Source organism: Calliphora vicina, chromosome 2 (assembly GCF_958450345.1).
Source record: "Calliphora vicina chromosome 2, idCalVici1.1, whole genome shotgun sequence".
Classification (NCBI taxonomy): Eukaryota; Metazoa; Arthropoda; class Insecta; order Diptera; family Calliphoridae; genus Calliphora; species Calliphora vicina.
In genome coordinates, this window is record NC_088781.1 from 129939998 (window position 1) to 129965764 (window position 25767).

The following is a 25767-nucleotide window of genomic DNA, read 5'->3' on the forward strand; positions in this document are numbered from 1 at the left end:
GTATTTGCGGTTTATTTAAAGGAAATTAAGCATCGTTTTTAAAAGGGAAAAACGTAACAATATCTCTCATTGGATTCTATGACCCAAAACTAAGTCTACTTGTATCGGAGTTTTGGCGTGTCATTTCAATAGTTGAAATTTTTGATATCATTTAAAAATCGTCACTGAAATACCGTTATGTATCGTTAGCCAGTGTGGTCAAATTTCAATAGATACCGTCAGTTTAGGAAGTCATATATTGCGTCTAAAGATTATTCTATCTAGAGTTATATACTTTAGTTGTCTTAACCGATATAAAAGGTTATTTTATATATTATTCTGATCTATTCCTCTTTCCTCTAAATATTTGAGACTTTATCTATTCGAGAAATTTATAGTCGTATTTTTTAATGAATTTACAATAAACCAAAAGAATTATAGAATTGATTTGAGCAGAAGGAGGATAATTGAAGTTTTCTGAAATTATAAAATATATTTAGGAAACTTCAACTATTTGATATTTAATTGGATACTATCGCCTTTGATTATGACGGTCCAAAGTTATGAATTATTGAAAATTAAAAAAAATAAGTTAAAAATTCCACAATCTTTGTAACTAAATAATTTAGAACTTTAACTTAGATTTCATTTTGAAGATATATATGGGGGATTTCATGTCAAGTGAACCAACTTTTGAAATAGACATTTCTTTAAATATGATATAAATATAAATTATTTATTTCAATAAGTCAAAGGTCACATCTTGAGTTTAGAGGCATACATATATTTAAAAAATATATAGCGATAACTAAACTCTCCTGCATACTCTGGCAATAGAGTGTCCAAAAAACCAGTTTCCGGTTTAACCGAAAAGGTGTGTTTATGAAAAACCGGTTTGGAGTTTTATCTCAAAAAAACCGATTATCCGGTTTCGGTTTTTGTCTTCAAAGAAACCGGTTAACCGGTTTATATTAAATTTTTATTCAATATGAAAAATACACTACTTCAAAATTTTTGAATTCTTAAGGCAATTATTTTATATTTTTTACGAAATATTGTCAAATGCTACAATTTTCTATATAATTAATCAATATTTTTAAAAATGATATCAAAGTTTTTCAAAAATATAGTTAAATGAGCTTTTGAAAATATATTTCATTAAAACCGGTTAACCGTCTTACAAAAACCGGTTTTTCAAAAAACCGAAATGTTAAAGAAAGCCGAAACCGTCGAATCGGTCGTTTATAAAGATGAAAAAACCGGCTGACCGATTTTCGGTTTTGGAAACTGTATCTGGCAAGTTTGAAGTTGCAAACTCGTTTAATTTAAAAGTTACTCACCAAAATGTATTTTAAAACAATTCACATGAAGAATTTAACAAACACAAAACCGCAATGAAAGGGGCTAATAACAAAGTAAACAGTCAATAATATAAAACAAGTAAGAAGTTATATGCGGTCATACCCAACCATATTATAGCCTACACCAAAGTATATTTAGAGAAATAATACAATCATACTTTTTGTGACGAGTTTTGTTTTGTTTTGTCGGGTCGGGTGCTGTTATACTAATATTTTTGGGCGTCACAAACATCGGAACAAATAGAAAATTTATGATTATAGGGTTCTTAATTTCCCGAACCACCAATAAAGATGGGAAATATTGGTCGTAGAATTTAAAAGTATATACATATGTATATGCTGGATCCTAATAAGATTCTTAAACGATATAGATATGTCTCTCTGTTCAAAAAACACGATAGGGTCCAAACGAATGGAGTTAGCTGTCTGTCCCAAATACTATTTATTGATAAGGTTTGTTTGGTATTGAAAAGGGGTAATATCGGTCCTTGATTTCACGTATCTCCCACGTAGGCGGAAGAAGGCCTTATATGTGACCAATAGTCAATTGAATCGTTTATTTCAAAAACCAGTCAACAAAAAATACAAAATTGAGTTATTGGGCAATTACTGTTCTGTAAAGATAAATGCATCGTGTCAAGCCTGACCATATAATACCCTACACTAAGTAAATGAGCAAAAACATTTTTCTTTTAAAATTTTAATGAATTATATGGGAGCTATGACCAATTATGGACTGATCACCATGAAATTAGATCGTGTGATTTATGTCTATATGAAAGTTATTTATGTTGAATTTTATGTGTATACCAACATTTTTAGATTTATGCATGTTAAAGTGATTTTCGGAAGCGGGTCCTATATGCGAGATTTGACTAATTATAGACCGATCATAATAAAATTTGGTGACATGAATTCCGTATATATAAAAATTATTTGGAGCAAAATTTGTGAAGATACCTTTACAAATTTAACATTTATGACCTGTACTCTGCGCATAAGGTTTACATGGACAGCCAGCCATACTAACGGACGGACGGACATCGTTTAATAGACTGAGAAAGTGATTATAAGTTGATCGGTTTTAATATTTTTAGGCGTTACAAACATCTTCACAAATGCATAATACCCTCCCCACTATGGTGGTGTAAGGTATAATAAAATATTTACAAGCTCAAAACCATACTTGGTTGGATATGAAGATCGTTATGGGAATATTTTTCAATGACCTACAACAGAAGCAGAGAGAACAAATATGTAAACACTTTAAGAAGTTAATTTGTCATTATACTTTTGGTTGTTTATTTCAGAAACCAGTCAAGTGCAAACTTTGTATTATTTTTTAAATATGTGTTAATATAGATAAAGTTTTATGTTTATCAAACAGTTACACAATGTATAACTTTCATAGGCAAACATATCAACTTCGTTAAAGTAACTTTTAGGTTGCTAGGGAAGTTTTCTTTGATTTACTTAAAATCTAAAATTTGTTGCTTGACTGGTTTTTGCAATAAACCACTCAATTATGGAATGATCATCACCAAAATTGGTTGTGTGAATTATTTCTATATGAAACTTATTTTTTATTAAATTTTATGAGATACCAACATTTAAAACAGATTTATGTGGGCCTTGTATGGAAGATATGACCAATTATGGACCGATCATCATGAAATGTGTGTGAAATATTTAAATATGATTTATTTTGATATAAAACATATTTGTGGAGGAATATCTATATAAAGCAGACATTTATGTGGAAAATTTTATTTTTCGTTAGAACATTTTTATGGATTTCAAGTAGTTTTAATAGGCTTCGTCCCTGTGCTAAACTTTATTGAAATATATTCTGGATCCCTATAGATAGCGGAGTCGATTAAGCCATGTCCGTCTGTTGAAATCAACTTTCCGAAGCCCTCAAATAACTTACATACACGATTTATACATCAATATCTCCGGAATTCTTCCGGCTCGGTTGCTATTTAAAAAATCGGTCCACAAATGGCTGAGATATAAGGAAAAAACCAGGACAACCTCGATTTTTTACCTATATCTGGATTAAGTCATTAATATAGACAATATGGATATCTAATGATAGAAATTTCAAAGACCTTTGCAACGACGTATATAATAAGACCAATCGGAAAAAAATATTTTTTAACCCGAATTTTTTTTTCACCAAAAGTTTTTTTCCCTAAATATTAAAAAAAAAAATTAAAAAACAAAAAAAAATTTTAAATTTAAAAAAATAAAAAATTTAAAAAACTATTTGAAAATTTTTTTTTCAAAAAATTAAACCAACTTTGAAAAAAAAATTTTGTTTACCTAAAATTATTTAAAATTTTTATTTGGAAGTATAATTTTGTGAAGGACATATAAGATTCGGCTTAGCCAAATATACAGTGGTTGACAAAACAATGGAAACTTTTCCAAATCTTCCATATGTAGCCCAAAATTTAAAATATTTTTTTAAAATAAAATTTTTTTTTTAGTATTTTACTTGTATAGTTTTATTTATATAAATTAACTGAAAAACAAACAACATAATTAATTATGTTCTGAAAAAAGGGAACAAAATTAAAAATATTCACTATTTCGCTACTGACAAAACAATGGAAACTTTTAAACTTCTGCAAGAAAGAAGTGTAAAACGAAAATAATATTTAAAAGAACGATGTAAAAAGCATCCTGTTTACAGTTATTTCATTTTTAAATTCTGGTAATTTTTCACAATTTCTTTTTCTAAGTTTTTCGCATAATTGCTTTTTTTCAAAGTTAATGAAAATGGCTAAAGTTAAGATTTGTGAAGACTTAAAAAATAAAATAATTAACGATTTTACAGCTGGTTTAAAACAAAAAAGTATCTGTGACAAATATTCAATAAATAAATCAGCAGTTTCAAAAATTATAAAGAAATTTCGTGCGACCGGTTCTGTAAAAACTCAACATTTAGGTGGAAGACCTCGTAAGACTACTCCTAGACAAGATAATTTAATAGCGAGAGAGTTCAAGAAATTCCCAAAAATAACTCCTCGAGAGGTTGTTAATAGCCTAAAATTAGAAATAAGTACCCGAACAGTCAGTTGCAGGGCAAGTGAGGCTGGTCTTGGTTGCTTTCGTCCTTGGAAAAAACCCTAATTTCTGAAAAGAACCGTTCTGCTCGTCTACAATTTGCCAGGGCTCATTTGAACTGGTCGATACAGAAATGGAATACTGTCCTCTTTTCCGACGAATCCAAATACAATTTAAGAGGCAGTGATGGGAGAACATTTGTAAGACGACCAAAGGGAAAAAATTAGATCCAAAGTACAAAAATAAGACTGTAAAGTTTGGCGGTGGCAATATTATGGTATGGGGATGTTTTTCAGGGCAAGGTATGGGCCCAATTCATATTATAAAAGATACCATGACAGGTATAGGATACAGAACCATATTAAATGATGTTATGTATCCATACGCTGAGGAAAATATGCCCCTAGTTTGGAGATTCCAATACGAAAACGACCCGAAGGGTTGTAACCGAGTGGTTACAATCCAACGAGGTACGTGATTTGAAGTTGCCTGCCCAATCGCCAGATCTCAATCCCATAGAAAATCTATGGGAAATTATAGATCGTAAAATAAGGACCCAAAATTACACCAGGAAGGAAGATTAATCGGAGACGGTTATAAGGGAATGGCAAAATATTTCAAAGGGATACCCAACAAAATATTGAGTTATTGCAAAGTTTAGACCATATTTGTTAAAATAATACCTAAGTTTCCATTGTTTTGTCAATGCCGTAATAAAGAAATCTTTTAATTTTGTTTTCTCATTTTTAGAATTTAATTAATTATGTCCTTTGTTTTTTGTTAAATTAAGTTAATAAAAGTATACAAATAAAATACTACAAAAATGTTAAAATTTTTAAAAAAAATATTTTCGATTTTATAAAATATTTGGAAAAGTTTCCATTGTTTTGTCAACCACTGTAGATCTCTTACTTGTTAACTCTAGTAATATCTATATCTCGCTTACTAAGTTAGTTAATTAAATGGGCCAACTTCGAGAAAAACTTGTTAAGAAAATCTGAGAAATCTTGAAAAAAGCTATGTTATAATGATATACATAAAGGATATGGATATCAGCCAATTTTTGCCAAAATATTCCGAGATTTTGGAATGGTTTTGAATAAAACTGAGGTCACAAAAACAAAATGGTATTAAAGTGTAATTGAGTATGTAAATAAAGTGTAAGTGAGTATGTAATTTTTGAAGCTATAAATCCGGCCAGTAGTGGAACAGATCAAATCAATAAAAATACAATAAATATATTAGCATAAGTTAGTATGAAAATAGCTTATTTTACCTGAATTCCTTTTGATGATCAATGTTGAAGGCCTCCTCCTCACTATCACTAAAACTGGGCAAACTAATGTTGCCGCGCAGCACACCACCATGACCGCCTACACCTACACCAACACCGCCACCACCATAAGCTCCAGCACCCAAATCCTCCATAGCTATTTCTATGCTGCCATTGGCAATATTTTGCACACTACCACCCACCGTCGTTACATTCGCTTTACCCCTACGACTGCTACTGCTGCGAGCAATGGCACCCGTGCTACTGCTATTATTATTATTGTTGTTATTATTAGTGTGAAGAGGACCAGCATCGCCAGCCGCAGCCACTGACGAGGGCAAATCTGTGCAGGAGGAGGCCTCCGGTACCTGTAAAGCCTGATGCTGTTGATTGGCTAGAGTTTTTGTTAGGGTATGCTTGAGACGCCGCTGCGAGCACTGCAATACATCCAGATCCAATAACTGGCGTTGTAATTGTAATTCATCTTTATAGTTTAAATCCTCGAATTTTAGACGTTCCAATTGAAATTCTATTAAATCATCTAAATCCAATAACGAAGAAGCCATTGTTTAAGGGCTTGAGAAGGGGGGAATTAAATAAGTTTTGTTTCTTTTGTAGTTGAAAGGGTTTAGGAAGAGTTTCGTTAATGAGGGGGGGTTGTGAGAAGTAGGAGCCAGATGATGACGTTTGAAATTTAGTAGAATTTGTAGTTTTGTTAAAGGATTTTTTGGGTTTAATTTAGTTTTTTTTTTTGTGAGGGGGGTTTTATAAAATTTTAAACATTTTGTTGAGGATTTTTTTAAAATAATTTTTTTTCTATTTTTTTCTAGATTATTTAAATATTTTAGAATATTTTTTCCTTTTGAGTATACACGTATACGTACACAGCCGTACAAACATTTACTTTTTTCTACACATTTTCCTCACTTGTATTCCTATACACACACATACACTAACTTTCACATACACTTTCAGCTTTTTGTATTTTTATCAATTTGCTCTTCTCCGTTTTTATCTCTTTTAATTTTAATTTGCTCCTGATGCTGTTTTTGCGTTTGTTGTTGTTTGTGTTTTAACTGCTTTTGTAGTTGTTGTTGCTGTTGTTGATGATGATAATAATGCTGCCACCTAGATTTATTCTTCATTTATCTGGTATTTTTGTTGTGTTTTTTTTGTTTAATAATTTTCTATTTTTGTTTGTGTTGTTTTTTCCTATTATTTATATAAAATATGAATATTTAGGTTATTTATTTGAAAGAATTGATTTTCTGAAAATTTGTTGTTGTTGCTGCTGCTGTTGTAGTTATTATTGTTGTAGTTGTTGTTTGTTTTGTAGCCATTTTATTGATTTTTAACACTGGCATTATATTTTTCACAGCCTTTTGGCTGCCTTTGGCTTAATGCTCTGGCTTAGTGGAAAATGGCAAATTATAAACTTTTTTGTTTTTTTATTTCAACATTTCTCGTGTTGTTGTTGTTCTTTTTTTTTTGTTGGTTGGTATTCCTCTACATATAAGTATTTTCTAGCTGTTGTGTAGGGGCAAAAAAAAGAAAAAAAATCGGAAAAATCGTTTTTTTTCTTATTTCTTGATTTGCTGCTGTTGTTATTGTTTTTGTTGCTGGTAGTATTTACTAACGATGTTACGAACCTTAAAACGAAAACTATATTTTTTTGTTCTCGCTTTTTTTTTTTTTTTTGCTTTAATATTTTATTATGCCATAATAAGTTTCATTTTAACATTTTTCTATATATTAAGCATTTTTTTCTCTAGTAATATATACTATCGATAACTTTAATAAATTTTCTTTTTCTATATTATATATATATAACTTTAGCTTTATAGCTTTTTCTATATAAATTTCGAAAGGAATTCTTTCTTTATTTTTTCTTCTTTAATAAATATTTTTTTTCTTTCATTTAAATACCTTTTTTTTATTATTTTGTTATGTATGTATAAGTTTAGGAAAAAAAATAGAGTTGTACAAAAAAAACACTGCAGAAAAAACAAACACTCACACAATTAATAAACAGTTGTTATTAGAAAAATAAAATTTTATTAAAAAAAATTTTGTTAATGTTTGTTTAAAGTTTTTTTTTAATTTTTTTCATTAATTTTGTATTTTTTTTTTACATTTAAGTAACGTCTCGTTGTTTAAATATACTATATAGAATTCCCGTTACTAATATATACAACAATCGTTACAACCGTTCAACGTTTTGTCGTTGTATGAATTTAAGTAGAAAATGTTAAAGTGTATTTTATATTTTCGTGTGTGCTTTTTTTTCTTCTATTATTTTACTCTCGTTTTTCGTGCTCACACACACGATTATAGTGAGTGGTGTACTCGTACCTATAAACATTTACCGTTAAATGTAGTAGTTCCGTTTTTCGCTCTCTCTGTATCTCTCTCTCTTTATTGACATTTTGCCATATTCATGTGAATGTAGCATATATTTTGGGGCTTAATTACAATGTGAGCGGCAGGCGTTTGAATTATTCGAGTATAGTAACATACTTGAAGGAAATTGAGGCACATAAAGTACTTATAAAAATTTTGAAAATTTTTTTTTTAAATTAAAAACTTTTTTCTCAAAATGTGCTAGCAGGCAAATATCATCAGCGTAGTCGATTCATATTCCATGTAATGCCTCTACTAATACGGATTGATTGCTGCATAATTGAGTTCAATATAATGTTGTACCCCAGTGCTTACAACAATCGGATTGCTTAACATACGTTCATGCAGTACTCGTTTTGTTGAGATACCATACATAGCTCTGATATGGTTGATTAGCTCAGGTGGAATTCCCGATGTGCGTTCCAAATTGTCTGATGGTGGATAGTATCAAATGATTTGTGCGAAGTCGATAAATATCAGATATAGTGAAGATCTCCATTCAACAGACTGCTCCACTATGAGCCATAGGCTATTTACATGATCGGTGTGGTCTGAAACCAGCTTGCTCATTTTGAAGATCTGCTGAAATTGATGATTACAATCTAGCATGGATTATGTTCGCTAACACCTTATTAATCACAGTTAAAAGAGATATATCCCGCCAGTTCTTGCATTCTGCTAAGTCTCCCTTCTTGGATAATTTAATTATCACTCCTTCACTTAGTTCAGCCTTAAGCAGTTCAGGATTGATAATGATTATGGATGGTGCCTTGAGATTCTTCAATGCACGTATAGCATTGGCGATCTCCGTTTCGTCTGGGCAAATCGTACTCATGTTGGATCTGAATTGATGTGAAGTACAGTGACATTGCCAGACAGTTGTGGGTTGCGAAATTGATAGTATGTCGGCATTATAGGCTGATTATATTGTAGTTGCCGTTCCATGGATGAGGCAGTTCCTCCTGTCGGGTTTTTAAAGGGATATATGGTTGAACGAGCGTTCCCTGATATCTGATATGCAATTTCGTACAAATCTCTACTTCGATGTGTATCGACAGCTGCCTGGGCCGCATATCTTGCCGCGAACTTGTTACGTCACTGATTCGTAGACTACACACTTGTCATATTGGTTTCTAATCAGTGATGTACAATTTTCAAACTGAATATTTGGTTAAGCTTGATGTTAAAGCGTTATGCCATATCCCAACCCCTTTGTATTAATATACACCATGATTATATTCTTGGACAAATTTGAAATATAATCCCTACATAATTTTTGTTATTTTGCTATAATTTTATTCTATCTATCTTTTATATCCACAACTCAATATAAAAATTTAATACACCTTTTTTAATATCCTTTCTTTTAAATTAATATAATGGAATCATTTATTAAATAAAAAATAGAATTAAATAATACAATATTTAAAATAATTAATTGTTCAATGTTACAAATAAAAATTTAAATTTTATAAAGACCAATAATAGAAAATAACTTGCATATACGAGTTCCAACGAAAATAGTGTTATTCAAAATCAATAAAACAAAAAAAAAAAAACTAATTCTGCCAGTTAAATTGATCCAAAGAAACTTGATAACTTTCACCGTGGTGATTTGTTTTTAAATGTTTATAAATTTCAGCATTTATATTTATTTTAGCATTCAATTGTTTTTAATAAATTCATTTTCTATTTGAGTTTTTACTTATAAAGTTTTCAATTACAATATTTAAAAAAATTAAGTTTATTTTCATTTGTCATCATTCACTTATTTTTTTACACATCCAAAATTTGTATATAGTTTTTATTTAAAAAGAAAACGTGTTCAAAATTGCAAATTTTATTTAATATTTTTATTTAATTCACAATTCATTTATATTTTGATACACAAGTTTGTACATTTTCCAAATTTAATATTGGGTTTTTTTATGTTTATGCCTTTTATTTAAAAGAAAAATTTCATATTTATTTAGATTCAATATTTTAGCACTTTTTATTTAATTTCATTGACTTTATTTTCTCCAATTTTCACTTTATAATTTCGTGCAATATCCTTGTCTATATTTTATTGGAATATCCTTTTTTATATTTTATTTGGAATATTCTTTTATATTTATTTCGATATATCCTTTCTAATATTGCACAATTTCCAAAACAAAACATAAAAATATTACTTGATATTACACAAGTATTTTACAGTGAAAACAACCCCAATAAACTTCATTTCACCAGGCAATCTAAACTTTTTATACTGGGTCTGTAGGGTAGATTTATAAGCTCTTGTTCGAGCAACGTTAACGGCACCTTTAAGTTGTCTTTTATCTTCTTAATCAAAGCTAGTTTTATGGCAATTAGCAATTTCTTCTATTATTAGTATTGGCAACCAGATAGAGGCCCCATAGCATAGTATAGGCCCAGTGAAATAGCAAAAATTCCAATCGACAGCTTAGAGTACTGGAATTTGGATATCCAGTACTCTAATATGTCGTTTGGGATCTTAAAAATCATCTTTATTCCAAATACCTGGATGTAGACACCTCCGCCAACACTCTCCTAACTTTCAGAGTCGTCCGTATAAATGGAATGACTCACTTTATAAATAATCCTTGCATACAAATAATACTTGTGTGGCCTTACGATCGATGCTTGTAGACACCAAATCTATGGATCTAGTTTAGCCTTGAGCAAAGTGATTTCATTGGAGCTGTTCCCAAAGCTCCTGCTATCAGGATTACAAGTTCATTTAGTATGTTCCCACGAAAATTCACATTCTAGTCCTTAAATTTGCCAATTGGAATTACAAAAACCAAACATATGCGAAATTCCTGATAAAGTGCAAAGAGGGACATCGAAAATAATAAAGACAGCTAGGAGTTAACTACAAATGATTTTATTTTGTAGCATTCAAGCATCATTTCGAACATGTAAAATCATCTTTCAAGGTACCTCTCTTCAATTCATATGGTTTTCCAATCTCTTGTTGAGTTTGACAAAAATCTTCATGGAGTAATGCCTCCAATTCTTGGTGTTCAAACTTTGTTGGTAGCAAATTTGACATTTTCGAAGCAAAAAAATTTTGTTGTTTACACTATAATGTTCAATAACTAAGTGAGAATAAATGACAGATAAGTACGCTTCAAAATGACATGTAAGTTTTACAAAGCAAAACTTTTTTAGTTTGATTACCTGGTCTATTTGGACGTTATAGGGGTTTGTTAGTAGATCCTGGAACATCTGTCCGTACCTTGGATGCCAATTGCGAGACTTTGCAGGATAAAGATGTTGTTGTGTCTTTTCACAGATGTTGTTATGATCCTAAGACTGGACTCTTCAACAGTTAATTGTTTTATTAAACCTGGTTACTCCAAATCGCATGTTAGCAATTGACATATAGCTTTTTTAAACTCTTTGGAAGAAGTCTTCTTGGTTTGCCGAGACATTGAATCAACTCCTAACTGAAACTTAGTATATGATTCTAACGTTTAGTACAAATACTAGAATATATGGTTCATTGGATCCTATTTTAAAAGGTTTAACTGAGAATATACAAAAGGTGGTCTTTTTAATCTAAACTTTTTCTAAATCATCAACTACAGCAGGAATTCAATATCAGTTTTGCAAGAGTCAACCATGCATTCAGTGAATTCTAAGTATTCAAAGTATAAGCTCTTCTCATGGAGGAAAATTTACAGCCAACAAAGAGACCCAATTCGGTAGTAAAAATTGCTGATTGAAACTTTTTGAATCTTGGATTTCAATAGGTATAATTTTAAACTAATCAATTAATACTTCGAATGTAAAGCTTCCTGAATGTATAGCGTTGACTAGGTGGAGAAGGAAGACATTCATATTTTGAGTTTCAGTAGATAAATTTGGAGTTCCAGTATCTGTACAAACTTTCATACCTTTTGAATATTATTCAGATTCTGAAGTCCTTTAGGAGTTGCGGCACTGAATGTTTCTTTTCGTGAATGTATAGCGTTGACTAAGCAGCAGGAGAAGGAAGACATATTTTTTGGAGTTCCAGTCTCTGTACAAACTTTCATACATTTTGAGGATTATAAAGTCCTTTAAAAGTTGCGGCACTGATGGTAGGACCAGATATAAATTTTAGTTTTTTGCAGCAATAGAAGTGGAAACAACTTTAGAACTTCTTAACTGTGATAGAGATGTAAAATTTAAATAGAGCAGACCAAAATTGGCCAATTACTCGTTTTTTTAACTTTTTGATTAGAGAGATTTTGAAATCAAAGAATTCCAGGAAGACAACAAATAATTCTAGAATTTTTGTTAATATTCTTATACATATTAAATAAAAATGTATAAACCTTTTCATATATTGCTTTTAAACCACTCCACTTAATTTCATAGAAACTCCAAAAAATGCGTAATAAATAGTTAAACAAAATCCCCTTGCCCGATTTATTACAAAAACCCCATTCCATGATAATTTCCAAAAAAGTTCTTTGTCGCCAAGTCGCCTACCGCTTTCCTTTCTAGAATTTGTTTGCTGTCGCCACCTTTTAAATTTTCCAGCTAAATAGTGCTGATTTTAGTTCCTTCATAATCTGACTAAACACTTGACAAAAATTCATAAAAATGTCTCTTCTCTCTCTTATAAGTTTATTTGAGTTCCTTTTAGATTTTCTTTATATATTTTTGTTCATATAAAAATTATTATTTTATTCTACTAACCACTTCCTTTTAACACAAATTCAATTCATTCACATGTATATACACACACTAACCTCACACTTACACACATAATACTCATATAAACTATTTCATATTGTTGTAGTTGTTTGGTTTATTGTTTGTTCAACGTAGCCATATAACAAAACAAATCAGGAAAATATAATCATGCAAAAACCCCTTGAAAATATACTAAGCTACACTCGAATTACAACACAGCGCCTAATAATAGGCAAAAGTAAATGTCAAAAACATGAAACACACACAAAACTGACACACACTCATTCTTACTCTCATTTAACAAAATGTTACACACAAGCGCACATTTATCACACAGAGTGGAAAAAAAGGCAAAGAAAGAATATAGAAAATATACAACAACAACAACAATAAAACTTAGCACATGTTTTGTTTAAGCTTTTTTTTCGTGCTCTTTTTCGAAAAGTGTGATGTTTTTTCTGCTGCTTCTTCTTCGTTTTTTTTAGAACAAAACAAAAATTTACTACTACACAAACAGAGAAAAACACAACTACAATAAACATGAGTAAAAAAAACACAGTATTTTAAACGAAAACCGTTAGTTTTGGCCAGAGTATGGTGGGGAGAGTGAGAGGCTAGAAAGTAGGCTTATTTATTTATTATATGTGCATGTCTGGTTGTGTATGCATGTGCTTTTATTTTTTTTTTGTATCCAAAAAAATGTATGTCATTTCAACGAACACTCTATAGTTTATTATGTTTTTATTAATTACATGGCGTAAATGATGTAAAAGAACAAGCTGGTAAAAAAAATAAAATATCCCACTTGTAACTCAGAGATTATAAGTCATACACACTAAAACATCACTCACTCTCACTCTTCATTCATTGTTATGTGTAGTACCATTAATATCATCAGGGATGCGTAAGGGAAATTATAAATTGTGCTAATGAAATGGAAACAAATTGTACTTTTAAGAACTAAGGAAATTTAAACATTTTTCTAAATATCAAATGGATTAATCAGGTTTGGTTATTAAAGGTTGGTGGTATTCAGAATTATGTCAAATACCAAGGGCCACGAGTCAAATTATTTTCCATCTGTAGAATCTACTTCAAAATCCCATAAAACTCTTTATCCTGCCCGACCTTTACTTTACTAGATCAAGTCTTGAGCTTAAAAAAGTGAAAGCAGAGGAGACTGGAACGATTTTCCCCTTTTTCTTCCTCTTTCATCTATGAATTCAAGACTTAGATTTGGTTATAAATGATCATTATGTCAAATACACATGGAAAATTTGGTAAATTTTTATAACAAGGGCCATGAGTCCAATTATTTTCCAGCTGTAGAACCAACTAGAGATTCTTATTAAACCTAGATATAAAGAATCAAACTCAATGAATGATAAGATTCACAGTTTTTGATCAAAGAGATCCCATAAAACTCATTATCCTTCTCACCCTTTCATTGTGCTAGTTAGAGCTAGTTCCCACACGTCAAGTTTACTAGAGCAAGTCTTGAGTTTAAAGAAGAGAAAGGAGAAGAGATTGCAACGATTTTCCTCTTTTTATACCCTTCACCTTCGTGAGAAGGGTATATATAAGTTTGTCATTCCGTTTGTAATTTCTACATTTTTCATTTCCGACCCTATAAAGTATATATATTCTGGATCCTTATAGATAGGGGAGTCGATTAAGCCATGTCCGTCTGTCTGTCTGTTGAAATCAATTTTCTGAAGACCCCAGATATCTTCAGGATCCAAATCTTCAATAATTCTGTCAGACATGCTTTCGAGAAGTTTGCTATTTAAAATCAGCAAAATCGGTCCCTAAATAACGGAGATATGAGCAAAAATCCGGGACAACCTCGATTTTTTACCTATTTTTGATCTATATCTGGATTACTAAGTCATTAATATAGACAATATGGATATCTAATGATAGATATTTCAAAGTCCATTGCAACGATGTAGATAAGGCTATAGTAAGTTGGACCTACAATGGGTCAAAATCGGGAAAAATATTTATTAACCCGAATTTTTTTTTCATCCAAAAATTTTTTTGTCGTACATTTTTTTTCCAAAAAAAAAAATTTAAAAAATAAAAAAAAATATTTTAAAAAAAATTGAAAAAAACTTTTTTTTGAAAAACAATGAGTCAAATTATTATGCAGCTGTATAACCAACTTGAGCTTCTTATTAAACCTGGATATAAAGCCTCCAACTCAATGAATGATAAAACTCACAGGTTTTGATCTAAAGTATCCTATAATACTCATTATTCTGCCCACCCTTTCATCTGTTACTGATAGTTCACACATGTCAAGTTTACTGGAGCAAGTCTTAAGGCCCAACTATAATATGCATAAGCTAGCTTAAGGTAATGTCAAAACCGAACGAAAAGTCTGTCAAATGCTTAAGAAAATTCAAAGAAACTTTTAGGTGGCTATAATGTACTTACGTGCATTCAAAACTATTTAGCCCCATTTGAACATTTATGTGCAACTTGCAATTAAAAAAATACGTATTTCTTATTATTTTATCAAAATATATAAATTTTCTTCATCCTTTTCATTTATTTCTTTATTTTCTTTGTATAAAATAAATAAACAGCTGATTCCGTACGGAATGTGCGACCAGCTTCGCACTTTGCTTAAGCAAATAAAATTCGACGAAACTTGACGAAACTCTCTTAACTACATTATAGTTTGTCACATACGTTTTATATGTATTCGCACATTTGCTTAAGCTGCAATCTGCCTTCACTTTTAGTATAAAAAAGCTCAAATATGTCCAGCTGCAGCTTGACTAGAGTAGACATCCGCAAATCCTGGTAGGTACGTAGTATATTGGTTTAGCCTTTATCAGACTCTATTTCTCCTTGGGGATAACCTGCTTCTTTTGAAGACATTCATTGATGTCTTCTTTAAAGGTCTTGTTTATCATCGGGTAATAGTTTGACATCCGGTAGATGGTGTCTTTTGTCATACTGTTCAGATTTACAGTAACTCCATTTCAGAGAACCAAGCCGATCGGCTGAAAATCGGCGGCTAGCCGCCGCTGGTAAATTTTTCATTATCACGCCGCCGCCGACTTGAATCGGCTTAAAAGCTGAGCCGGCTCAAAGAAAGCCGCCGATTATCATCTGCGCCGCTGAAACCAATTATGTGTTTTATTTTACACATCAATATTTTTTTAGAAATAACACATGGAAAAGTATGTATTATTTTTCCAGTGTTTTAGAAAAAAAATTTAATAATATTTATTAATATTATCGGCTGCTTTTCTTATGTATCGGCTGCTTTTTTACATTTTATGGAGAAAAAAAATAATTGATTTGTGTTTCAGTAGATTAATCAAAGGCATGATGATCAGTTGTAAATTTATTTTGTTAGGATTTTATGTGGACAAATTTTAAAAAATAATATAACTTTCAAATGAAATATTTATATCACCTTCTACAACAAGTTTTTTGTAGAATTTTGTATGAAATCATCATCAAATACTGACGACTAAGTTCTTTCAACATCGAAAAATTTTGCAGTAACTCTTTGTCGTTTCTCTATCAGAATCTGAAAATTTTCTAGTTTTCTATTTATGACCAATGATGTTGACAATTTTAGTTTTTAAGATTCCAATCTTACGGGCTATTTATGGTCAATCATTTGTTACCAAATGTGTAAATAAAAATCAAAGTATTTTCATTTTTATTATTATTTACCCAACGTTTCGTTTGTTTGTTTCAAACTTCTTCAGGGGTTTTTCTTTTATTGTTGAATTCTAGCGACAAAAACATATAAATATTTTATTATAAATCATTGAAAAACTTAAGATATCACAGTTCAACTTACGAAATTCTATTGTTTACATTGTCAATTAACTTATTATTTAAAAAACTGGACTTCACGACACAGAATTAATAAATAAATAAATAATCATTACAACACAAACATATACTATAAGTCAAACTTAATACTAATATCACAGAACTTCAACTGATTTAATAATTAAATATTGCAGCGGAATATTGCAGTTTTGTGTTATCCTTGTCCTCTTTCGTGTTCATTGTATTGTGTATTTTTTGTTGTATTCTTAAGCTTTCAAGAGTGTATCGTTTGTTCTCTTTTTGTTCTCTGTCCAATATCTTAATATTGTCAAAATCCATCTTATGATTGCACTCCTTTACGTGCAGAGATAATGCCGTCGTTATTTTTCCTTTTTCAATATCTGTTTTGTGTTCATTAACTCTCGTCCCCAACATTCTCTTTGTCGTACCAATGTAAACCAAGTTACATCTCTCCCTTTCATTACCGTCACATTTTATCTCATAGACCACATTATCACTCTTAAGTTTGTCAATTTTTGTTTTGTTGTTTGTAAATAGATGCCTCAGTGTCATATTTGATTTGTAAGCTATTGTTGTTGTTTTCTCTGTGATCATTCTCTTCATTGTTTTTGTCTCCGTTAGTTTGGGAATAAATGGTACACTGTAAAAAACTTTTTCCTCCTCAGTGTTTGGATTTTTCTGCTGTTTTTCATATTTTAGTACTTTGTTGATTAAATTGTTCGTCATATATGTTGGGTAACTATTCTTTGTAAGTATTTTTCTTATTCTATTAATATTGGTTTTCCTGTATTCAACATCACTTATCTGTAATACTTTCCTTATTAAATTCGTCGCTGTACTTATCTTCATTTTCAATGGTTGTGTAGAGTTGAAGTTAACCATTCTACCTGAAGATGTGGGTTTCGTGTACCAATTTGTCCTTATTCTTCCATTATCCTTGATGATATTGATGTCCAGATACGGTATTGACATATTCTTCTCGCGTTCTATTGTAAATTGTATCTTATTGTGATAAACGTTCATTGTTTTTAATATCTTCTCTTCGTCCGATTTCCTTATAATCGCAAACAAGTCATCCACATACTTAGTGATAAACTTAATCTCTATATTATTAGCCCTTAATTCGTCAATTACATCGTCCAGTAGTGTGTCAAGTACAATATTTGCAATTGTTGGCGATAGGGGGTTTCCCATTGGCATACCATATGTTTGATGGTAAAATTTATTGTCAAAAGTGAGATAGTTATTATCAGTTAAACAAAACTGAAGAATTTTCAAAAATGTTTGCCTTGGTATTGCCGTGTGTTCCTTAAGTGTTTTCCATTTGTCAAGTATATTCCTTATAGCCAAGTGAATCGGTATATTAGTGAATAATGATACCACGTCGAAAGAGACCATAATATCGTCATTTTCCAATGAGACGCTTTCCAGTTTTCGTTTTAATTCTACTGAATTTTGTATATTGTATTTGGGCGACACAATATTCCTCAAAATTGTTCCAATATACTTCGAAAGACTGTAACACGGTACCTTCATGGATGCAGATATCGGTCGAAGTGGTATTCCGTCTTTGTGTATCTTTGGCAGTCCATATAACTCAGGTGCTGCTGCCGCTTGTGTCGTCATGTTGAATTTCTCGTATCTGGTAATGTACCCATCTTTTCCCAATTGTGTAATTAAGTTATTGTTCCTTTTCTGAAGACTAGTTGTTGGGTCAATTTCAATTTTCCTGTATGTGCTCTTGTCATCTAATAATTGGTACATTTTCTCCATATAATCTCTCCTATATAATATCACAGTCTTATTCCCCTTGTCTGCCGTAGTTATAATTATGTCCTTCTCGTGTTTCTTAATGAAGTTCCTGGTGACCTCGTATATACTCAGTATAAATTTATCTTTCTCCGTATTCCTAAGATTCCTTTTGAAGTATGCAATTCTGTTCGCTATTTTCGATCGCGTTATGTCCTTTTCTGTATCATCTTTTATACCCTGAACCCATTGTTCCATGTCAGCTATAAGCGGTATAGGTGTGAAATTCTTTCTATCTACTGGTATTGCAAACTTGTTCCCCAGTGATAATAACCATTTATGTTCCATTTCAAACTCTATACTCGTGTGGTTAATAAACCAGTCGTCATTGTATACGAGGTTCAGTTTCTCAAACTTCTCGTGTTTCAATTTCGTCATCTTCATTGAATGTGTAAGTTTTATCCTCGATCTGATATTGTAAAATTTATCCCACTGTTGGTTCTTGAATTTCGTAAGTTCCATTTTGTCAAGTGTATTTTTCATCTCCTTTTCAATCTTTCTGATCTCTGATCTTGTATATGTTGTGTTTGTATGTGTATCTTTTATCTCTATGTTCAATAACTTTGCGTGTAAGTTTGTCTCTATTTTCTCTATGTCTATCCGTGATGTTTTTGTTGTAACTAATTGTTTTAATGTTCTTGTACTGTTTCTTACATGTGTTGGTATGATTCCCATGTGTCTGCATTCTTGTAAAAATGTTGTTCTCTCCATCAATTTAGCCAATCTCTCCATCTCTCTGCTATATTTCTTCAGTAAGCTGCTAGTATGAATGTTGTATTTGTTCCTAATTTTCTCGAAGAAACTTTCCATACTTATTTTTGTCGTCATGATGTTATTTTTCGTTTCACCTCCTCTCTTCGGCGGGCCCTCCGATAGTTAATTTTCTAGTTTTCTATTTATGACCAATGATGTTGACAATTTTAGTTTTTAAGATTCCAATCTTACGGGCTATTTATGGTCAATCATTTGTTACCAAATGTGTAAATAAAAATCAAAGTATTTTCATTTTTATTATTATTTACCCAACGTTTCGTTTGTTTGTTTCAAACTTCTTCAGGGGTTTTTCTTTTATTGTTGAATTCTAGCGACAAAAACATATAAATATTTTATTATAAATCATTGAAAAACTTAAGATATCACAGTTCAACTTACGAAATTCTATTGTTTACATTGTCAATTAACTTATTATTTAAAAAACTGGACTTCACGACACAGAATTAATAAATAAATAAATAATCATTACAACACAAACATATACTATAAGTCAAACTTAATACTAATATCACAGAACTTCAACTGATTTAATAATTAAATATTGCAGCGGAATATTGCAGTTTTGTGTTATCCTTGTCCTCTTTCGTGTTCATTGTATTGTGTATTTTTTGTTGTATTCTTTTCATTTCAAGAAATATTGTTCGAAAAAGTTTAGAGATATTTTTAAAGTATTAAAAATGTATTAATGGTATCAAAAACATACATATTTATACCCTACACCACCGTAGTGGGGAGGGTATTATGCGTTTGTGCAAATGTTTGTAACGCCCAAAAATAGTAGTCTAACAACCACCTTAAAGTATACTGATCGATTAAACGATGTCCGTCTGGCTGGCCGTCCATGTAAACCTTGTGCGCAGAGTACAGGTCGCAAGTTTCAATATTGTTACGTTTCAACCTTTTCAAAACGTTGGATTATTTCCTTTAAATAAACCGGATACTTTTGATTGTAAATAATAGCCGTTTAGTAGTTTGAAAATTGTAACAACTCTTTATTTATTTAAAATGTACAACAACAGAATTAAATAGTCACTCACTGTTTTTTATACACGTTTATAAATTCGCAGAAATACAGACATATTTTATAATGTACACGAATTCACGAATTCAAAGCGTCTCTGATAAACTGACTAACGCCTGCAACCTCTGCCACTATTTATAACACTGACATCTGCACTCTATATTGCTATTTAACTGTATAGAGCTTTATAATACATACGCCATCTGTGGTGTACTTTCTACAATGTTCATTAACTGAATATTCGAATTCGAATATACGGTCGCAGCAAACAGCGTTGCCATACTTACGATCAATGGTCAACTGAAAGCTTTTATTCAATGTTAATAATGCCCACAGATATGTTACAGTTTGCTATTACAGCACTGCTATTTGAAAACATTATGCTACCTTTAAATCAGCCGTTAAAATCGTTATATTTGAATTCAAGTATTCAATATATTTCGATAAAATTTGGTACATATTATTTTTTTGGCCCCAGGACAGCATATTGAAACTGGCTGAAATCGGTCCATTATTTCACCTAGCCCCCATACAAATGTCCTCCCGAAATTGGACTTTATCGGTCATTAATGTTTGATTTATTTATGTATCTCCACAAATTCCGCTCCAAATAAGTTTTATATATAGAAAATTCATGTCATTAAATTTTGTTACGATCGGTCCATAAATAGTCATAGGTCCCATATAGACCCCCTTCCGAAAATCCCTTTAACGTGCATAAATCTCTTAAAAATGTTGGTATACACACAAAATTCAACATAAATAACTTTCATATAGACGTAAATCACACGACTTAATTTCATGGTGATCGGTCCATAATTGGTCATAGCATCCTTATAAGGCCCACTTCCGAAAATCACTCACGAATATTAATTTTTGATGTTTTTGAAAATAAAAAAATTTTGTTCATTTACTTAGTGTAGGGTATTATATGGTCGGGCTTGACCAACCATACTTTCTTACTTGTTTTTATAATGGATGAAGTCATGCACTATAGAAGTGGAATCAACGAATTAATCGACTACGAATCATAAAGGTACTTTCACAATTTATACAGTTTTGTGACACTTAATTGCTCTTTTACTGCAAGGACAAGAACTATACATCATGAATACCGCTATTATTTTTAAAACAATCACACATTGAAGATCTTGCTAACATTGTTAATCCGAATTTAATATTAAGTATTGTCATAAAAATACATTATCAATTTTAGCCGACATTTAAGCCGCCGCCGTTACATTCTTGTTTAAGCCGCCGCCGCCGACTAAAATATACCCCGCCGCCGCCGCCGATCATTTTAATTCGGCTTGTTTCTCTGCTCCATTTATGCTTGTGGATAATCTTCTCAGTTTTTGATTATCCTCGGCAATCTTGCTATTAGTCTTAGAGTCAGCTGTGTCGATTATCTTAGCTCTATCAGTTATAGCTTGTCAACATTAGACCGTGACTTTTTAAATTTCCCTCCTCTTAACTAAAGTTCAACACTAGACCTGTCAGGAGGCATCTAACATTTGACTCCTGTCATAGTTTGAACGTTGAATGGAATTTCGTTGTGACGGTAAAGATACTGAAGATGCAGAACATTTTAAATTCCTGGTTAAGGTCTCTACTGCCGTAACAATTGAAAAAGTTCACAATATGAGTTTGGCCGATCGGAGATTGAAAGTGTGAGAGATTGTGGAAGCCATAGGAATCTCACATGGCTAGCATGGTTTCAATTTTGAATGATCACTTGGGTATGAAAAAGCTTTCCGCAAGATGGCTCACATGTGCAGTTTCCATACCAAAAATTCATGAATTGGTCTAGGAATTATTCCCTTCTTCATCAATAAAAAAAATCATATTTTGGTGGCCTCGACAATTTCTATTTTTTTGGAAGGGATCAACAAATTGTAGAAACATTGGACATACACTTTGTTTGAGCTCAAAGGAGACTATGTTGGAAAATAAAATGATTTTTTTTTATCCAAAAACCTGTGTTTCATTCAAAAAGTCATGGACTTATTGACTCGCTCTCGTACAAGAATGATCGTTCTTGTTTCCTAGTATGCCTTTGGTATAATAAGGAGATGTGATCAGTATCTGAGGTAATCGAGATCGATCCTCTTCCTGAATTCCAATTAAAGAAGACCTTTTCACAGGGAGTTACTAAAGGGACTCAAAACAGTCCAAAACCATTCAGGATTTATAGTTTTATAATAATGATGTCAATGCCGAAGCCTTCTAACTACAAATTAAGATCAGCGTTAGGCTTAATTGTCCGAATCTCTATCAGGGCGGTAGTGGGTCATCTCTCCATTTCCGCAGATATATTCTACTTGACATCAAGTTCTTACCTATTATTATTTTGAAACACTAGTGTGCTCAACTTTACACTCCAATTTTACTATCCGGGATAAAGATATTGAATTTTCTACTTTATCTCAGTTCAGATTTCATAATCTCTTCTTTAAACTCCATTTGAATATTTTATTTGGGTTTTATCGGTGTAGCGCATTTAAAGTTCAGTTACGCCATGACTTTTCCTTACTTATTAATATCATGCTGAGCTAAGGAGCAAGTCAAATCAATCATATAGGAAAAGCGGCATATTAACACTTCCAAAATGTTGCTAACGGAAATGTCAAATTTGAATGAATTGATTTGTATGGAATCTGTTAAAGGTTTGGCAACAGTAATAAGAACAAATAGAAATAGGGTTTGTTTAAGTTACTACAAATACGAAAAGTACATTTGTAAAAATAGTACCCCAAATAGTACAAATGTAGCAACATTTTCAACCCTGCTAGCTATTAACATAGAGAAATACACATAGAGCGGAAACTAGAAAAAAACACAAACCAAAAAAATTACTCAAAATATTTACACATTCGAGTGGTTTTTGTTTTTACAATGTTTTTTTTACTAACACTTTTCTGATCTATGTGTATTTATCTATGCCTATTAATATTTACCATAAAAATAAGCTGAAGTATTAGAGCATAAAGAAAGAAAAAACTACTGTTTTTTCAATTGAAACAAAAAAATTGTGTAAGACAAACGCACAAAATCTAAAACCGCCACAATATAATTGTAATTTCATTTGTTAAACGTAAATAAATATGAAGGGTGTTTAGTTGTAAAAATATTAACAATAACAACAAAACGTAATGAAAAACCCAGGAAAGAATCAAAAGTAATCAGGGGTGATTGATTGCAATTACAAGGGTTTCCACACACACAATAATTGTTAGACACGTAATTGTGCCTAAAAGACTAATAAATCTTAAATAAACAATTAAATATTAATGATTTATAAGAAAACAAAAAAAAAAAACGAAAAACTCATTTAAGAAACGAACTATTTAATTAAGCGTGTAAACAACTGTAGAATGAAATCAAGGCAGTTTAGTTTAGATTTATATTTACTAATTAATTGGGAAGAAAGTACAAAATTATTTTTAAAGTACAACTACATAATTATTAAACAAAAAGTCGTAAAAAGATTTACTTATTTTTTTTATAAGGTTTAATCAAGATTATATTGCTTTAAGGAAGTTTTTATAAAAGTTCTTGTTATCAAATAATATTTGTCCATTAATTTTTAAGCTTTTAAAAAGGATTTTCTTACTTAAACGTCAAAATATAGTCGTTGGCATTGCTATAGAGTGCTGCCAGTTCTTTTAGCAAAATGCTTAGCACGTTCTCAAACCATACCAATACATTCCAGTAGAATTGCCATATTGAACTGCCAGTGTTGTCAGTTTCATTCTCAAGACAGTGTATGAAAAGGCCAATTAAAAACCTGAACCAGTATTTTTTATGAAATGTGCTCAATATGTTGTAATTTCAACCTTTTATTAACGGCTAGACTATGACTAGACTATGACTAGACTATGACTAGACTATGACTAGACTATGACTAGACTATGACTAGACTATGACTAGACTATGACTAGACTATGACTAGACTATGACTAGACTATGACTAGACTATGACTAGACTATGACTAGACTATGACTAGACTATGACTAGACTATCACTAGACTATGACTAGACTATGACTAGACTATGACTAGACTATGACTAGACTATGACTAGACTATGACTAGACTATGACTAGACTATGACTAGACTATGACTAGACTATGACTAGACTATGACTAGACTATGACTAGACTATGACTAGACTATGACTAGACTATGACTAGACTATGACTAGACTATGACTAGACTATGACTAGACTATGACTAGACTATGACTAGACTATGACTAGACTATGACTAGACTATGACTAGACTATGACTAGACTATGACTAGACTATGACTAGACTATGACTAGACTATGACTAGACTATGACTAGACTATGACTAGACTATGACTAGACTATGACTAGACTATGACTAGACTATGACTAGACTATGACTAGACTATGACTAGACTATGACTAGACTATGACTAGACTATGACTAGACTATGACTAGACTATGACTAGACTATGACTAGACTATGACTAGACTATGACTAGACTATGACTAGACTATGACTAGACTATGACTAGACTATGACTAGACTATGACTAGACTATGACTAGACTATTACTAGACTATGACTAGACTATGACTAGACTATGACTAGACTATGACTAGACTATGACTAGACTATGACTAGACTATGACTAGACTATGACTAGACTATGACTAGACTATGACTAGACTATGACTAGACTATGACTAGACTATGACTAGACTATGACTAGACTATGACTAGACTATGACTAGACTATGACTAGACTATGACTAGACTATGACTAGACTATGACTAGACTATGACTAGACTATGACTAGACTATGACTAGACTATGACTAGACTATGACTAGACTATGACTAGACTAGACTATGACTAGACTATGACTAGACTATGACTAGACTATGACTAGACTATGACTAGACTATGACTAGACTATGACTAGACTATGACTAGACTATGACTAGACTATGACTAGACTATGACTAGACTATGACTAGACTATGACTAGACTATGACTAGACTATGACTAGACTATGACTAGACTATGACTAGACTATGACTAGACTATGACTAGACTATGACTAGACTATGACTAGACTATGACTAGACTATGACTAGACTATGACTAGACTATGACTAGACTATGACTAGACTATGACTAGACTATGACTAGACTATGACTAGACTATGACTAGACTATGACTAGACTATGACTAGACTATGACTAGACTATGACTAGACTATGACTAGACTATGACTAGACTATGACTAGACTATGACTAGACTATGACTAGACTATGACTAGACTATGACTAGACTATGACTAGACTATGACTAGACTATGACTAGACTATGACTAGACTATGACTAGACTATGACTAGACTATGACTAGACTATGACTAGACTATGACTAGACTATGACTAGACTATGACTAGACTATGACTAGACTATGACTAGACTATGACTAGACTATGACTAGACTATGACTAGACTACGACTAGACTATGACTAGACTATGACTAGACTATGACTAGACTATGACT

At 31.4% G+C, this 25767-nt stretch overlaps 3 protein-coding genes across 3 annotated transcripts in view; all 3 read right to left on the reverse strand.

Moving 5' to 3' along the window:
* dao (down and out) overlaps positions 1–6251 on the reverse strand; it is a 28499-nt gene extending 22248 nt beyond the window's left edge. The window contains exon 1 of the mRNA XM_065500822.1: positions 5689–6251. Within this exon, the coding sequence (XP_065356894.1) occupies positions 5689–6251 (563 nt within the window). The remainder of the gene's footprint in view (positions 1–5688) is intronic.
* The window catches only part of TfIIS (RNA polymerase II elongation factor), a 438108-nt gene that overhangs the window by 38769 nt on the left and 373572 nt on the right, over positions 1–25767 (reverse strand). The window lies entirely within an intron of this gene.
* On the reverse strand, positions 16756–19239 carry LOC135950870 (uncharacterized). Its single transcript, XM_065500394.1, has one exon. It carries the CDS (start codon positions 19237–19239, stop codon positions 16756–16758), a length of 2484 nt encoding a protein of 827 aa, XP_065356466.1.

Excerpts from the sequence above, each read along its gene's own strand:
- LOC135950870 (XM_065500394.1), bottom strand. The coding sequence starts at position 19,239 with ATGACGACAAAAATAAGTATGGAAAGTTTCTTCGAGAAAATTAGGAAC.